At 32.8% G+C, this 18,940-nt stretch overlaps 1 protein-coding gene across 15 annotated transcripts in view; it reads right to left on the bottom strand.

Moving 5' to 3' along the window:
• Positions 1-18,940, bottom strand: part of LOC138713728 (longitudinals lacking protein, isoforms H/M/V-like) — a 614,547-nt gene that overhangs the window by 169,763 nt on the left and 425,844 nt on the right. Inside the window, exons 5-6 of one of the 15 annotated variants that reach the window (XM_069846060.1) lie at positions 7,744-7,859; positions 7,191-7,651 (exon numbers count right to left, since the gene is read on the bottom strand). The exons of 12 other annotated variants lie outside the window; for them this stretch is intronic. In XM_069846060.1, the coding sequence (XP_069702161.1) occupies positions 7,376-7,651; positions 7,744-7,859 (392 nt within the window). In that variant the 3' untranslated portion in view covers positions 7,191-7,375. Of the gene's footprint in view, positions 1-1,657; positions 1,774-7,190; positions 7,652-7,743; positions 7,860-12,530; positions 14,845-18,940 lie in introns of those variants that run through there. 2 more of the 15 variants (XM_069846064.1, XM_069846051.1) reach the window with 2 other exon arrangements.

The following is an 18,940-nucleotide window of genomic DNA, read 5'->3' as shown; positions in this document are numbered from 1 at the left end:
GAGCAGTGATAAGTGATAACATGGCAAATGGTTGCCAACAAAAAGTGTCGTGTCTTTGCAGCAGGCAGAAATCAGGAACTGTGTGACATAATATATGACACTCTTAGGCAAAGCAGTCGACTCAAGCTTCCCAATAGCTAATGTCAATATTGCAAGTGTTGAGGAAGTATCCAAAAGAAGAGATGGCTGACTACACCATATGCAATCTGAACTTGAATTGTATTATGGTGTTGTGCAGCACATTACTGTGAATGAAGTGCATTATTCATGTGTCCGTGCCTGGTGGATATCATGTGAAGGGTTCAGAGCCATAGTGGGCCAAGCACCATTTATTAAAAACGGAGAAAGTAAGGGTTAAAGTTAAGTGAATACCATAGTTTAATGAAGATGACGTATCATTTAGTTTTAATGTGTATACTTTATATTACTTGCTATATGTTTCCATTGAATTATGGTAATAACTTCATTTTAACCTTGTTTTCTACAGTTTTAGTAAATGGCGTTTGGCCCACTATGGTTCTGAACCCTTCATATTCATTCTTTGACAACAAAACACAATAAATTATGTCATGCTTGAGTTTACTGCAGCACTACGCAATCAAGGCTCCCAGAGTTTTTAATCACATCGTGACTGGCAATGAAACATGGCTCCATCACTTCATCCTCACTAGTAAGAAGGCAAACATGGAGAAGAAATACCCAAATTAACCAATAAAAATTTTAAAGTGACATCCTCTGCAGAAAAATTTATAGCCACCATCTCTTGGGATGCACTGAGTGTCATATTGGTAGATGTCCTCTGGCACAGGCGCACAAGTGTTGCTGATGGTAGTGAGAGATGATCTGGAGGAATCGTTCTGGCCTTCTGACAAGGATATGATTCTCCACCATGACAATGCATGACCATATATGACGTAACAGAAGCAAGAGTTGCTACACTTTCTTTACTTAGATATATGGTACTAAATCATCCATTCTAAAGTTCAAATTTGACTCCGAGTGATTTTCAACTGTTTTCGCCTTAAAAAGAAACTTGGAGCAGTGGTTCTGGTACAATGTATAGTTTCACCCATACAACCACGCTTTCTATGCACTGGAGATAGATAACCTGATTTCATGCTGTGACAAATATCTCAATTGTTGCAGTGGCTGTGTGGAAAAGTAGTCCATATGTGACACTGTTAGTGTGTAATTTGTTTGTAGAAATACACTGTTGTTTACTACAATATATTTTGTGTAAACTTCTTTTTTTCTGATCAACCCTAGTAACAATATAATAATGATCAATTAAGTTATTAATTTCTCTAAATACAATTAAATTTCTTATTCTCGGATGATTTTAATACCTAAAAGAGTCTTAAGCACATGTTCTATATATAATACTATCGAGAGTAATATTAAATAGATCTATGATGCTATTTGTCATATGAAAAACATATCATGACAATTACAGTGCAAAATCTGTGATGAAGAAATTATTGAACCTAACATTCTTAAGATACCTATGTAATGGAAATACTAATTGAAATACGTGTGTATTCTCTGTTGGCTAATATGTTTTATTTAAATAGTATAGAGGGAAAAACGGCTTAAGCAGTGGACAATATCAACAACATACAATTCAATGTTTGTTATTAAATTACATAGCAAAACCAACCTCCTCTAAATGATTCAGTAGATCTTGCGTAGTCATAATTTCATCTTGTGTTCTAACTTCTGGCAAGTTTCCAGTTGAGTGTAGCATTTGTTCATGACCAGACCACTCATGAATTTCTGGAACAATATTACAGCATATAATAACAAATACATTCAACAGTGTTACTTCGTTACATTGACATACAGTACTAAGAATTTTCATTGCTCTCTCTGAAAGCATAAATATTGTTCGTGTAATTAGGCTATACCAACATAAATAACACAGTAAACATTAATACTGTTTCGTAAATAAACGCTATTTATTTAAAAATATACTTTAAAAACAAAAATTAGTATTCAAATAATTTATCCAATTAAGAAAATTAAGAATTTTAAAAATTTCAGCAATTTACAATAAAGGAATTTTCAAAATTTTCTAAAATCCCTTTAGTAAGATGATATTAAACAGAGATGAGTAGTCAATTTATTTAAAGTTTACAAATCCAAAACATTTCCATTGGCTCACATAAAAAAAAAATTCTTCCACACTCACTCACTCACTCATCATAAGAGTTTTGCCTTGTAAATGATAGTATTATACTATTTATACTATTAGAAGTTCAGATGATAAAGTCTATTATGAAGGTTTTCTTCTTCAGTTCCTTCATATACAGTAACACGAACTTCACAACTTAACATTAATGTTGCACATAATACTTAATTCATTAACTGTTTCATTACCATGGTACTAAAAATTATGTATTTCTACAACTATGTTCTTTTATTGTAAGTTCATGAGTAAGCTTTTTATTACCTGTAACAGAACAATAATTAAAGAAGCAGATGCCTTATTATTCTTACCACAATCAATGGGAAACTCAATAAAAAAAAGTCATAAAATATTAGAACAAAATATTTAAATATAGAAAAACAGAAATAGAACACGAAAATGATAACAAATAACAGGATGAATAATAATAAAATAACAAAAGCAACATATAAAAGAGAAGTGAAATTAATTACACACAATATGTAAATGATATAATTGTACAGAATCTTTGAATATCTGCTTCAGAATTTTATTTATGTCGAAACTAAGAATCTTTAATGACTTTATTAAATCAAGGTAAACTTTGAAACAGAATCTCAAACTTCAGAAAGTACTCCGTAAACAGCCCAATTCGAAATGGGGGTGTTGTAATAATTTACCAAGAAAGGAAGGCATGGCTCATACATATATATTTTTCTTTTCTCGATTCACCTGTGTAGCCTAGTTTGTCTCTCTTTCAAAATGAACAATAGGATCAAGAATTATTTCTTTAATTTTTTTCTTGTTGATAGCCAAGATATCGACATGCCTGTTTGAGTCTTGTTCAGAGATGACATAGAGTTCCTCATAAACCTCTCATCCTTGTTGCTGCAATGAATTACCAAGAGCATATCTCATGTGACGATGCCTATTGTTTATATGCAGCTAGTTTATTACATGATATATAAAATTATTTCTTATGTTACGTATTTTACCTGTGAATTACAGTAACTTTGCGTAAAAGTTCCAGGTAATTTACCTCCTCAATCCTAGTGCAAAGTTGTAAAGCTCAGGTCTAAAACAAGTTCAATCAATTGCTTCTGAATTTATTTACTGGTGAAGTGACAGAAACTGAGGTATTAGAGCTTCTTGAACTTGGTACTATGTGTGCATTCTTGTCGACAGCAAGCATTCAGGTAGGGATATGGTCAAAGTCAATGCTCAAAATATTCTCAGCGAAGATAGCAATGATCATTTTGAGTGTGCATAAGTATGGTATTCACCACAATATAAATACTCCCAACTTTTTTCCATTGTCTTAATTTTTAACTGCAGCATGAGCAGTGAGTCAGCGAAGCTTGGGCATGCCCATAAAAATAAAACCTTAATAATCAGACATATTGTATTTGCTGTCCCATGTAGCACTTAACTGATGACTGTAGTAGATAAGATACATGTTAATCCAGTTAATATGAAATAAACAGTGTGACAAGATATTATCAATAATGGATTATATTACATTCTTCTCAAAAATTTAAACTGCATATCGAAATAAAATTAGGAAGGACTTCTGAAAGCAAACATGATGTATGTTTATTTAATTCAATTAAAAGGAGAAAAATACAAATAAAAACTAGCATTACATTAAGATTGCATTACATTACAATGAAACGGATTTAAAATACATTTTTGGCCGTCATGATTTGCATTTGAAGTTAGAAATAATAACGAAATTTAAATTTTAAATGATCACAATTATACAAGGTGGCCCAAAAGATCGGAAAATTTTGAAATGTTAAATGGTAACACTGGGTAATGGATAGCAACAAATAACAAATAAAATATTCATCTTGAATCTTGCGTACACTACTTTTAATACTTTTAATACTTTTAACACTTAAATACAAATGACTGATAAAATAGCAAACTTACTAGTGTTAATTATATAAGCACGTGTGGCTTACAGCTCTCTTTCAGTGTATACTGTACACCATCATCAGAGCTTATTAGATCCTGCATTATCTAGATATCGCTGCCTGTTGTTTCGACACGCAAACACACCCCTACAACAGGCAGCGATATCTAGATGACGCCAGGATCTAATAAGCTCTGATGATGGTGTACAGTATACACCGAAAGAGCTGTAAGCCACATGTGCTTATATAATTAACACTAGTAAGTCTGCCATTTTATCAATCAAATAAAATATTGTTTACAACATCTTACCATCTTGTTATTGTTATAATGGAAAAATTGGGAGTGACGATCAACAGTAGCCCACAGCATTCAGTTCAAGTCATGCAGTTGCTCTAGAGATGAAACTTTCGAGTGTTCAAAGATACTATTACTTGATTTAAAGTTTCATCATATAAACCACAGATAGTCCAGCAAATCAAACCCAACAATTACCTAATCCGTAGATAATTTTGTGAACAAAACATGGTAAAGCTGAATGAGGACGACAATTTCATTGATGAACTGTGGATGTCGGACAAAGCCCACTTCCATCTCAATGGATTCGTCAATAAACAGAATTTTCGCTATTGGGCTCCGCATAATCCTCGTTAGCTACACAGCAACAAAGTTACGGTACCATGTGGTGTGCTGTGTCATCATCTGGTGTCATGGGTCCTTACTTTTTTTAAGATGATGATGGGCACGAGATCACTGTCAATTCTATTCGGTATGTTGCAATAATGGAAACCTTTGTTGCACATGAACTGCAGAATTTTCCACAAATCACCTGGTTTCAGCAAGATGGTGCAACATGACACACAGCACGAATATCGATGTCAGCTGTATGACAGTTGTTTGGCAAATGTGTGATTTCCAAAATCGGTGACATTTCATGGCCACCAAGGTCCCGGGATCTAACAGTGTGCGATTTCTTCTTATAGAGTAAACTTAAGAGCAAAGTGTACCGTAGTCGACCTGCTGTGACAAAAGAATTGAAAGTGAACATCAGAGAAGAAATAGCCGAAATTCCTGTTGAAATGCAAAATGTTCGTAAGAGACTGCAGGAATGTCTGCGCAGAGATGATGGTTACCTATTGGATGTCATCTTCGAAACATAATTATCAGGAAGAAATCCATCAATGGCACACATTGTACTATTAATAGGCATGAATAAATATATTTAAAGTATTTATTCTCTTCCTTAAATCTCCATTTCAAAATTACCCGATCTTTTGGGCCACCTTGTATTTCAGTGTACAGACCCAGAAACAAAATTTGCTCAGTGAGCATGTGCAGTATGTTATAACTGGAACTTGGAAAATTCAGGTGGTCCAAATTTTGTTTCTGTGTCTGTACAAACTTACTCGGTATAATGAAATCATATGTTAATGTATGGGCTTGGGTAAGCTAAAAAATTTCCTTCTCATTTATTTCATTGAGTCATTCTTATATTTAGCTGTAATCTCTAACTCAATGGAACAAAATGGCAACACTAACACTGATCAGTAAAGAAGTCAGATGAATTAGTGCTGAATTAAAAAACAGGCTCTTTTCATATGTGGAAACTTTTTTTCCTATGCCAGGAAGAGAGTTGTAATGGAAGAAGTATCTGTAAACAGGTTTTCTTAAATTATACGTTGATATACTAATGTAAAAATAAGCACTGAAATAATTTTAACATGGAATGTTTAAGTGGGCACTTATCGGGGAAAATGTTCAGCACTATTTATGTAATATTGTATGTGCATCTTGCTCCTTTGTAGCAGCAGGCCGATGCAACGCACAACATAGCATAAAGGATATCTCTTAATAATGTAACATGCATAATGACTTTTACTTTATTTCATGCACATCATAACCTACAAACATCCAAACCCATACAATGACACACCCACCAAACTCTTAAACATTCCACAATGTTATAGGGATTCTTTTATGAGTATTAAAGAAAAAACAATAAATTTTCACTTCCTGACCTCATGATATAGGAGCATACACTTCTGTAAATTGGAACATATGAAATATTTTAATTTTATTTGTAATTCAAGTGACAATAGTTTAATAAGAGAATAATACATGTTGCATTATGTCGTTTCAAATACTATATCATTCATAATACTATTACAGAAATTTGTATCAAAGTATATATTACACATAATTTATATTTTAAAAATAATACTAGCACAGGAATACATGGCACTATAAATCATTGACATTCTTACATAAATGTGAAACACAGTGTAGACAACAAAATAATAAGGGAAAGTTACAATGACTGCTCAAAAATGAGCACAATTAGCATCATTACAGTGAGGTTATTTTATGGTTGTTCCATAGACAACATGTACATTGGGTAGAAGACCAAGTGTTCTGGCCAGAAAAACCCAGGTATCTAGTATTTGTAACTCACTTGGTGAGGCCACTGAATTATGATTTCGTTTAAGTGTATGATTTTGTAATCCTTAAACTGACCTTTGTTCAAATGTGTAAAATCTGTGTTTGTAATCCATATTTAGAGGCCATTAAACTATATTAATTTTTAAAGTGATTATTCATCTTGAAATAATGATTAACTCTTAGTATACATTAGAGTAATGGAAACGGTATTTGAATATACAGTAGCATTATCTGTAGTACTAAATGCTATGGAATGTGAATACTCAACAGAAGAATTATAAAAATTAACTACTCGTTTTATTATCAACGTATTAGGCTAATTTAGATACGTATGAAAACTTCGGGAACATGTCAACCCACATTACTCCTCTTATATATTAAATATAAGCCACAGGTATATTAAAATGAATTTAATTTCACTAAACAAGAGCAAAAACATGCACATATAAAACGCACAAAGCATCTATAGTTGTCATGTTTTGTAAGTTTTGAAAGCTTTGTCAAATCTTACAAGCAGAAGTCTTTCTTCATAAAAAGAATAAGAATAATAGAGAAAATGAGAAGGCGAGATAGAAAGAGAGGGAGGAAGTAAAAATAGGAGGTTATTGTGATAAAAAAAAAGTTTATTTTTCCCTTATGGAAAATTAAATGTAAATACTCTTAAGACATCGTACTAATTACACTCTACTAAATGATTATATGAAAAGTAACAGCTACACTATAATTCGTTTGAATTAAGTTTCCCCTAAAGAAGTCAGTCTCTCTGTAAAAACAAATCTCGTATAAAACTAACAATTTGCATCCATACTTCCAAAAGTTCCATATTTCATTATGGCTGGAGTAAGGAAGACCATAAATTCATTGCTTGAATATGTATTGCTTTTTGCCCTGTTGTTTTCTTGCTAGAGGACCTTCATGTACTAACAAGATATGCTGTTTCAAATTTCCTTTCAACTTTGTTTTTTTGGGACAATATGGACACTGCAATTGTGGCTCCTTGCCACATTCAAGTTTCATATGCTGTCGTAAACTTCCTTGACGTAAGTACTCTCTTCCACAGTTTGGACACCTGTACAATTTCTTCTCGAAGTTCTCAAGTAATGGATTACTTCCAGGAAACGAAGCATGAGACATCTGTGGAGAAAAAACAAACAGGTAGCTTGATAAACGGGATATATATTTCCCACGAAGTTAAGTAGAGCATTGTAATTGAAAATTATACTCACCTCTTCTAAATGACTCATCAAGCCCATTGCTGTCATAGTTTCACTGAAGAATCTTTTATCCACAATATTCTCTGAAGAGTTAAACGGAGATTCGTGAAAAGATGGTGCAGGAAGTGCTGAAACAATCATTAGAGCAAAAAGAAATTATTACAAAGTACAGTGCAATATCTAAAAAAAAGTACAACATTCATATTTGTAAGATCTGTCATGAAATGTGGAAGGATATTTCGTATTTAGCTCAACGTAAGATTACAATAAAGTCAATAAGCCTTTAAGCAGTGGCACATCCGGAATAAAAAAAAAAGATTATAGGCCCCAGCAAGAAACAAGGAACAAGGAGTATGTACATAAATAGTCTCAGGTCTTTTCAAGGAAAGTAAACTTGCTCTCACATCACACGCACGCGAACACACAAACTATCCTGAATAAGATGGTATTTTTATATCATACACTGACTCTCCTACAAAAATTAATTGAGAAATTTCTCGTTAAACAGCATTCTAACAAGATATTGTCCACATCTACCCCCAGCCCAAAAACAATGTCGTTCACAATCCATTCTGCATAAATCTCTTTCAAGACACACCTACTGAATATTTATGGATTGTAAATCCTCGTAAGAGAATTCAACAGCAACTTCCTTCTACGTATATGCAATGTATGACAAGCTTTAACGTTGCTCTTATTCAATAGTTGTTTATCATTGAATGAGAATATATATGATAGCAACTAGAACGAAATATTGACCCAGACTCAGTAGCACTTAAAAGTTGGTCCTGTGCAATGCAGATAAGATTAGAAGTCGTCGATCATAGTTCTAGTATCTTTAAGGATATATATTTTGATTATTATAAAGAAAAACTCTAGAAAGATACTATTTCTCATAGATGGAGGGAGCGTAAATTGTGGAATATTTTGAAAATAGCTACCAATAACCACAAGTTAATTTTTCCGAGATGGTGCAGATGAGATACAATAGATTTTTGCAAATTAATTGCAGGATCTATCCATTATTAAAATGAATACACAATAGCGAATAATTAATCCAAATAAACTCCAGAGAGTCATCTGATAATTAAAATAATAATTAGCCCATCGTTAATATGTAATGTTACCAATTAAAAAAGTTCCAACTGCTGGGTGAGGGCAACAAAATGAGACAGTAACATTCAGAAATCAAGCTGCTGGTACGTGTTATACCAGGGTTGAAAAGAGAACGAAGAAAAGATGACAAACAGTATTAATTATAGTCGATTCTGTTAATGATCAGTCATATGGAGGTTGTATGCGCAACTTTTTATTTAATAGCTATTTGGAGTTATATAATGATAATGTAAAAATGATGGAACAAGAATCTATATAAGCCTATACAGCAACTTGTCTATTATAAATTTTATTTTTCAGAATCTGCTAAGAAATCAATGTCACTGTTCTCAATTGTAATTTAATGTTGCCTGCAGCAGTGACAAAGATTTCATTGTTAGAAATCGGTTAATTTTTTTGTTAGTGGTTATTTTACGACACTTTCTCAACATCTATAACTATTGCAGATTAAGTATATGGATCAACATTTTTCAAGGCAACAGGATTCCACGGACATGAAATTATCTGATTGTCTGAATGATATGAAGTGATAAAGCTAGGAAAATGAGTCCAGGGTCCAGTACAGAAACTTACCAAACATTTGCTATTAATGGGTTGAGGGAAAACCCCGAAAAAATCTCAACCAGGTAACTTGTCCTAACCAGGATTTGAACTCAGGCACATTCATTTCATAGTCAGGCAAGTTAACCGTTACTCCACAGCAGTGGACAAATCAGTTAATTATATAAGTCAAATTATATACAGAATGTCTCACTTATCTTGACCACTCAAAAGTTCACACCAGTGGAGTAACAGTTAGCACGTCTGACTGTGAAACCAGGTGGCCCGGGTTCGATTCCCGGTGGGGGGAAGTTACCTGTTTGAGGTTTTTTCCGGGATTTTCCCTCAACCCAATATGAGCAAATGCCTGGTAACTTTCGGTGTTGGACCTTGGACTCATTTCACTGGCATTATCACCTTCATTTCATTCAGATGCTAAATAACCTAAGATGTTGATAAAGTGTCGTAAAATAACCTAACTTACTAAAATAAAAAAAAACCACTCAAAATAACTTTTTGTGCAACCTCCAAATGAAAAATTGTTTCATACAAAAGTGTACAACTAAAAGGTGGAAATAATATTGATGGAGAGGAAACCTTATAGCGTTAGTTATTAATGAGATACGAGTACTAACATTGTTTTTTTTAAATAGCACTACACATTTATTACTCAATATTTCAATTAAGGTCGTCAAGACCTGTTAAAAAATGTATCACAGTGGGTCATTCTAATAAACAGAACAGTAACAAAAGGAATGTTATTTGATGCCTTGACAGCATTGCTTTTGTACATATTATGTATAAAGGAAGTGGTTTGATTTTAAGTTGGTGTAAACAATATGTAATACATTGCAGATACTCAGGTTCGCATAACCCATTCCACGTAGCTTTGGTTTTATTCTGTTGAACACCGATGACTGAGTGAGTGGCCTGTGTTACATTTGTTTACTGCAAACCAAAGCTACATGGAATGGGTTACGCGACCCTGAGTATCTGCAATGTACTACGTATTGTTTACTCCAACCTCAAGTCAAATCACTTCTTTTGTACATACTACGCACAGGAACCATCCCGCGCTGTAGAGTCATGATCTAAGGCATCCTGCCTAGGACTCGCATTACGGAATGCGTGCTGGTTCGAGTCCTCATGGAGGAAGAAATTTTCTCATGAAATTTCGGCCAGTGTATGGGACTGGTGCCCATCCAGCACCGTGATGCACTTGGAGAGCTATGATAGATAGCGAAATCCAGTTACACAAACCAGCTATAACGGCTGGGGGGCTCATCGTGTTAACCACACGATACCTCCATTCTGGTTGGATGATCGTCTACCTCTGCCTCGGCATGTGGCCGTGAGGCCAGCAGCCAGCTGGTCGGTCTTGGCCCTTTGTGGGCTGTAGCACCACGGATTATTATTATTTCGCACAGGAACCACGCTGTCAAGGCATCACATAACATTCCATTTATTAATGTTCTGTTTATTAGAATGATCCACTATGATACATTTTTAACAGGTCTTGACGAGCTTAATTGAAATACTGAATGATAAATACATACATCTTGATTACACAACTTTTAACACTATATCGCTTTGGAAGGGAATAAAAAATGTAACACAAGAAAGACAAATAATACATTTTCCGAAGATAAATACATAGTCCTGTTTAAAAAAACAACGTTAGTACTCTATCTAATTAATAAATAATGCTACAAGGTTATCTCCCCATCAGTATCATTTCCCCCTTTGTATTAAACAATTTTTCATTTGGTGCTTGCATACAAGTTAATTTGGGCAGTCAAGATAGAGTGTTAGTTGGGAGGCCAGAGGAAAAAAGACCTTTGGGGAGGCCGAGACGTAGATGGAAGGATAATATTAAAATTGATTTGAAGGAGGTGGGATATGATGATAGAGACTGGATTAATCTTGCATAGGATAGGGACCAATGGCGGACTTATGTGAGGGTGGCAATGAACCTCTGGGTTCCTTAGAAGCCATAAGTAAGTAAGTAACTAAGTAAGGTCAAGATAGATGGGACATTCTGTATAATCGTAATCTGACATCCATTTTTCTACTAATTTCAACTGTCTGCAAAGGCAAGATCCTTAACTTCCTGCTATCCTTTGGCCTCCATGACCTTTACCTTACATATTTCATGAGATTGACAGAAGATAGTCTTCTGAAGAGAGAGTGGATTATAAAGAAGTTGTAAGACGAAATTGAGGAAGACCAGCAAATAGAAGAATATTTCAACAAACTTGTTAACCTTTACAAATGTCAAGTTAAGTACCGGTATCTTTCATTTACTTAAAAATTATTAAATCCTCATGCTAAGCACGTAATATTTTCCTGTTAAGGTACATTAACATACAGTTCTCAAAGAATCTACTTTCAGAGTCTTATTATGATCATGATGTCTTTTAGAAAAGAGTTCAATACAATTAATGATATTCACGGTACCAGTAGTTTTCAAATATCACCCAGAACAAGCTACAATAAAAGCAATTAGAAATAATTAGATATCTTAACGTACAATGTGTACAAAGCATTAAAATTTTAAAGAATAATATAGAAATCTCATTATCACTATTGCATTCATGTAAATAATACAATTTAGAGAACAATGAAAAGGCAATGTAAGGTGAAGAATTAATTAAGAAAATATACTGAAAACTGTAATTCTTATACAAAAATAAGACTAGACTAATAAAAATAAATTGAAAATAAACTAAGTCCTTTAGATTCTTTTTTTTTAATTAGTATTTCTGTATTAATAGATACCGGTAAAACTATGTACGGACTAAGATAATTGCGAATTATTATGTTCAGTCCATATGCTAGTAAAATTGTTAATGATGAAAAGCAAAAATCATTTAGTGTATTCATTTAAACATACTATAAAATAATTGCAAACCAAAGCTGTTATTCAATTGAGATGTATCGTTACTACATCTCAGATACACTAATAGCATAACTACGAGAGAAAATTACACCTGGACGCCAAAAATAGCTAAAGAAAACAAATGGTATTTTATGCTTTAACTATTTTTACATTAGGCTCATAATATAAAATAATATAAATAGTTCAGTAGCTTGAAATTTTATTACAAAATCAAGTACATTACATTTGTTACATTGGTGAATTCTGCAAGTAACAGTGCTTGGAAATTTACAATTATATTCCACAAGTTGTAGCATAATAGTGAACAAAAATGATTTCAAACTTTTTCAAGTGCAAACTTTGCATTGTATCGGTGGAAACATTGTACAACGAAAATGATTTCTTAACATCTACAAATTAACCTATTGTGTATTTTAAAGTTGAAACTTTCCTGCTTTCTATTTAATTTTTTTCATGTGCTTCATGAAGACAAAATTCAGATTCTCTTATAGCACATCTTCTCAATAATTGTATATTAAATATGATGAGATCAAAAATGCGAAGTAAGTGAAAACAGACAATGCCATTCTTGACACTATAATACTTCTAATACACAAACTGCACTGTCAGTAGAAAGTTATTTAATACTTAAACAGACTTCAATATTAATTGGAGTATGCAACTATGTCGAACTTCCTACTCCATTATGTGAATGTTTTGAGTGACAATGGTAGCAAAAAATAAACAGCTACAGGCATAACAATATTACATAACATAAAACTAACATATTGTAATTACGATAAAAATCAATAATTAATACTGGTATTGTTTGGTTATGAAAGGTACATGCTTTTCATGAAAAAATAATATATCTTAAGGCCCGATATTTAATCATAACACAAATGTCATGATCATGCAAGTGGCCTGAATTTACCAGAACATAATGCATGAAATACTTCCTTTTCATGCATTTCATATTCTAATTTAACCTTCATCTTCAACGAGGTGTCTTATTCAACTTCTCGACTTTAATATTGGACATGTGAATACCGGTACTGGTATCTATAATGTGTAACATCTCAAGTCATTCTTATACTTGGTAGGTAATAATATACCATATTATAGATAAATATCAAGTGTATTTTCCACATAAAAGTTGAAATCTCAGTGACAGACATGAATCAATAACTGAAATATTGAAGAAAACCGTAAAATTATAGCTCCTTACAATCTTTAAGAACAAAAGTTATACAAGAACTACTGGTACTCATGTGGATTTAACATGTAATAATAATTATCACATACGCAATTAGTTTACAATCACATTTCAATGCCTGTTTCGGACAATTGATTTTCACAAAACAATAATATAACTTTTAAATTGAGTTTAACACAGCCTTAATGTTTATCACATACATGGTGTCAAAACAACTCCTTATTCCGTCAGATTTTCCAAGTGATATTCTTTGTGCAATACAGATTTATTCTTATAACGTATCAAAACAATAGCAATAGATCTATTCTTTGAGAAATTACACCTAAGAATTACAATTAGAATCTATCTATAAACAATTTCCACTTTTGTACATAAGTTTCTAACAACCATTATTACTCTACAAATTTCAGGAAGTTCTCTCTGTATATTATGTTCTGCACATTTTTATTAAATATGGCAATCATTATTAGAACAAAGGACATTGTCCCAAGATTGGGTCTGAACACTGTATCTTGTTAATCTCTACAGAAACGGAAATATTTAAAACAATTCTAAATTATTGCAATAACCTAGTTTCTTTTTAACTTAATTACCAAAGAAGAGAACTTACTTTCAGTGCATTGTGACTTCTTAACTGAACACATTCTTTTTTGATAATATATATATTTTTAAATATTTTTTGAAAATTAGTCGAACTCTCAACATACAATACTAACAACTCTGTAATAAAGAACATCATTAGAACTTTACTCATACAAGAGAGTTTGATTATTATTATTTCAACTAAAAATGCGTATTAATAATTACTAGTACCAATGCTTCTATTTACTTTTAGTGTTGTTGTAATAGCTATTATTAATAAGACAAAAAAATAAGTTTTCGATCAAATGTAACAGACTGAAATTATTAATTCAATTCAAAATAAATAACATAGGACAGAAAAATATTAACACAGAAAAATTAAAGTAAGGTATATGTTCACAGTTTACAGAACTTTCAAATTCCCAATTGTGAAAGGGTTGGTAAATGTATTTCGGATCTTCAAAAAACTTCACATACAAATATGCAAACTGGTAATAATCACAGAATTTGATATCTATATTTGACAAATGCTCTCAAGATTAGGTATCTTATGTACCATAGTAATATGTAGTTTTAAATGACCTCTCTGTTTGGTTCTTCTGGGACAATATGGGCATTGGAATGTAGGTTCCTTTCCACATTCAAGTTTTCGATGACGCCATAAATTTCTTCTATGTGCATAATCCCTTCCACAGTTCTCGCATTGAAAGGACTCTGTTCCCAACCTCCGTTTATGATTGTGCCTACGAGTTCCGACTTCCATGACTGAATACTGAGACATCTGTTGGGAAGGAAATAAGTCCAATGTCAACTAAATGAAAGTTTATCAACAATAAAAGCCATGTACCTTAGGAACTTTTCAGCTGATAATTCCAGACATTTAAATTTAATATTAGAATAACTTCATAAGAGACGAATTTGTGAATTTTCTGACATATTCTTGTTAAAATAGCCGTCAAGCAACAGGATTGAAATTGAGTTCAGTATAATATAATGAATTATTCAATAGATTTTTATATTTTGATAGTACTGGTTCTATTCAATACCTATCAATAAAAATAAAGCAGTTTATGCACAAACTTCATGAACATAATTTTACTCATTATGAAATTATATTAGTCACATTTAACTAAGTAATGGAAATTTCTTTCAAATGACTGAGTTTGCATTTATCCAAGTTTAAGGTGGGGAGGTACACCATTGGCCTGCAAAAATTTAGTGAAATTCATTTTTCTTATATTTCAGCTACTATAAAAGCTAAATGAACAAAAGTTTCATGTCTAATATACATACATTACACTTCATAAAACACTATTCAGAATAATGAAATAGCTAATAATATATATATATATATATAAATAATATCAAATTTGCATCATCTTTTACAACCTTAAAGCATTCACATAACAAAATATACAATATTAATTAAATATCTGATGATTCTTTTACTGGAATGTTTTAAAGACCTACATCAACAACATAGTCTAGGATCTTTTACTTATGCTTCAAGAAAAAAATATATATAATACAGGTATATATATATATATATATATATATATATATATATATATATATATTTTAACGTTCTTGTATTAAGAAAACATATTTCTGAAGGGATAGGTAAAAGATCCTAGACTATGTTGTTTATCTAGGTCTTTAGATATTTATGTAAAAGAATCACGCAGATATTTAATTAACTGTAGATTTTATTATGTAAATGCTTTATGGTTATAAAAAATTACCTATGCAAATTTGATATTATTTTTACAGATAATTATTAGCTATTTTAATGTTCTGAATAGTGTTTTATAAAGTGTAATATATGCATATTAAGCATGAAAAGTTTTGTTCATTTAGCTTTTACAGTAGCTGAGATATAAAAAATAATGAATTTCACTAAATTTTTGCAGGCCAATGGTGTACCTCTCCCCTTAAATGATCTTTTTTGCTGATGATATTCGCCGGAAAAGCAAAGTTATCCCACTAGAGGTCCAGAAGGACGCTAAGAGTGGCGGAATGTTAAGACTCCCATCTCACGAGATAATTGACATGTCAGTTCTACGTGCTGGCTGTCTTGACTCCCAAAGAAAATGCACTTAGTTCTCATTTCTATTAGAAGTTGAGTAAACCCAAAGTTCCTAGTAATATTAAACAGCATTTTTCGTAAACTCAATAAGCTATTAAGCTGCTAATTTAAAGAACCAGTACTTGGTTTATTTTAATTTTTATAATAAGTAGACTTTAGAATCTTCACAAAATAGGTTTCTGATTTGAAGTATATTTTAACATTGAAATAAACTGCTAAAATAATACGGAATTTTTTGGAGATGTGCAGTTATATTGTATTGCCATGACTGTTCTTATGTCTGAGGGAATACCGAAAAGAAATACTCAGGGTTCGTTCTGACCAAATCATTGTTCTGTTACTTTTGCAAAGGTTTCGAATAATGTAATATTATTGTAATCTTCATCTTACGATGTTTGGTGACGTATACACGTCCGTTGATGTGACATATTAATGAATTTAAATATTATTATAGTCACAATCATGCCATAGTATGAAAGAAAAATTTCACAACCTCGAGCGGGAATCGAACCTGCGACTTCCTGTTCTCCGGTCAGGCGCTCTACCACTGAGCTATCGAGTTCGTCTCACGCCAAAGGCTTGGAATTATCCTTTCATACTGGCGACTCTGTTATAGAGTACTGTCCATAGCGTCTGATCTAGTCAGCACTGCTTATGGGTTGAAAGAAACTTTACAAATGTAATCTTCATCTTACGATGTTTGGTGACGTATACACGTCCGTTGATGTGACATATTAATGAAAACTCGATAGCTCAGTGGTAGAGCGCCTGACCGGAGAACAGGAAGTCGCAGGTTCGATTCCCGCTCGAGGTTGTGAAATTTTTCTTTCATACCATGGCATGATTGTGACTATAATAGTATTTAAATTCAGTAATATTATTGTTTGAGTAGGTATTTGTAGATAATAAGGTCAAACTTTTCAATTGAGTACGAACAAAATGTATCTAGTGAGTATGAACAAAATCTAAAATCTATTCAACAGCCTGACAACAAAACCTACGAGGGTCATTTCATAAGTCATGGTCACTATGTTCCATCTCCCGAATAACTGAAAATGTGGTTAGTTCAGTATACACGTTTGAAAACCTGTTGTACACTGTACAGGATGCCACCATCAGATCGCGTCTGTGTCCATTAGTGGCTAGTTGACAGCACATACAAAAGTTAGTATGCTAGAGGCTGTGCGCCAAGATAGATGAAAGTAAAATTGAACAGCGACCATACATAAAAAATTTCAGTTCTTTGTGACAGAAATGCTCGTCAGCGTCATTCTGAGCTACGAGAAGCATTGGGTGATAGTGTGTTGTCTTACTGAATTGTTGCACGGTAGGTGGAGGCCTTCAAACATGGATGTCATACAATTCGGACGACATATCCAGCACTGCTGGACAATGCCATAATCCTCCATGATAACGCAACAGCCCACAATGCAGCTCCTGTCAGGAACCTTCTGCAGCGGTGGGGGTGGGAGATCTTGGAACATCCTCCCTACTCGCCTGACCTCAGTCCATGTGATTTTGATCTCATTCCACAATGAAGAAGCCGCTACATGAGAAGCATTTTGCAAAAAGGGATGACATCTTAGCGTTTCGATGAAAGATGGTACACATAGACGAATCGCAAACAGCTGATGGTATTCAATGCCTGCATCATTGTTGGCAAAGATATGTGAAAGGCTTGGAGATTATTCTGACGGGTGTTAGCTGTGAGTAATGTACTTTGTTTCCTTTTGTGCATAATAAAACAATGTTTTCTATTGATGCATCTTTCAATTTCCCTTACCCATTACCTCCTGTACCTAGACCCAATTTGGTACTAGCATTGCAAAGGACATTCCAGTGACTTTCAATCGCATATAGTGAATTTCTATCCCTGCAGCTTTATTGACTGATATAACATAGCTGCCATGACTTATGAAATGATTCTCGTATATGCAAACAGACAATCAATGTTTTGCAATTATGTTGAAATAAATTATCTACATGTAGATTACCTTAATTTTAGAGAAAATTAATGTAATCTATCAGAACATTGATAATTTTTGTATTTTCTTAGTTCTTACAGTAAACCTTTCTTCTAATTGATAGTATATGTGGTGTTCCTCCCAAATGATCAATGCTATTTATATCTCTTCATCCTTCTAGAGTTCAATGACAAGATATACTGTGCAAAGATTAAAAAAATGAAACTGCAACAACAGAGTGTTTAACTAATGTACAGTGTAGTTTGCTGAACGAAAGTCGAGTTGAATGCATTAAACTGTATTTTCCTACATGGGAGAATGCTTGAAATCACTGGTCTATTTAAATTAATATTGGTCGAGAATGTAAACATTCGTTTACATGCAACATAAACTACCGATCCATTATTTATTTTGATAAATTCTCTGCCAGTAATATGGTAACGTGAAGAGAACAAAAAACAAGTGGAAATGTAAACCTTATTTTGGCATAAGAAATGATTATTATATCTGAAACTTTATTGTATTTATTTAAAATACAGCACAAAAATCGAAGATGCAGAGATTATGAAATAAGTCACACATGAATTAACTCAATGAAAACATTCCAGACGTAATGTCGTATGAATAGATGTACTACATTTAAATAACCGATAAAGAAACTAGGAATGATGATGGATATAACTATTATATAAATATTTAAAATGTATTTTGCTCCATTCCTTTTTTCTGTTTTGAAAAAGGATTCTCATGAGTAAATATATGTTGCTTCATATTAGCCTTCAGTTTTGATTTCTTTGGACAATAAGGACACTGAAACTGTGGTTCTT

This window comes from Periplaneta americana, chromosome 14, assembly GCF_040183065.1.
Source record: "Periplaneta americana isolate PAMFEO1 chromosome 14, P.americana_PAMFEO1_priV1, whole genome shotgun sequence".
NCBI classification, from domain to species: Eukaryota; Metazoa; Arthropoda; class Insecta; order Blattodea; family Blattidae; genus Periplaneta; species Periplaneta americana.
Note: the sequence above shows the minus strand (reverse complement) of the source record. Positions and strands in the feature narration are given on the sequence as shown.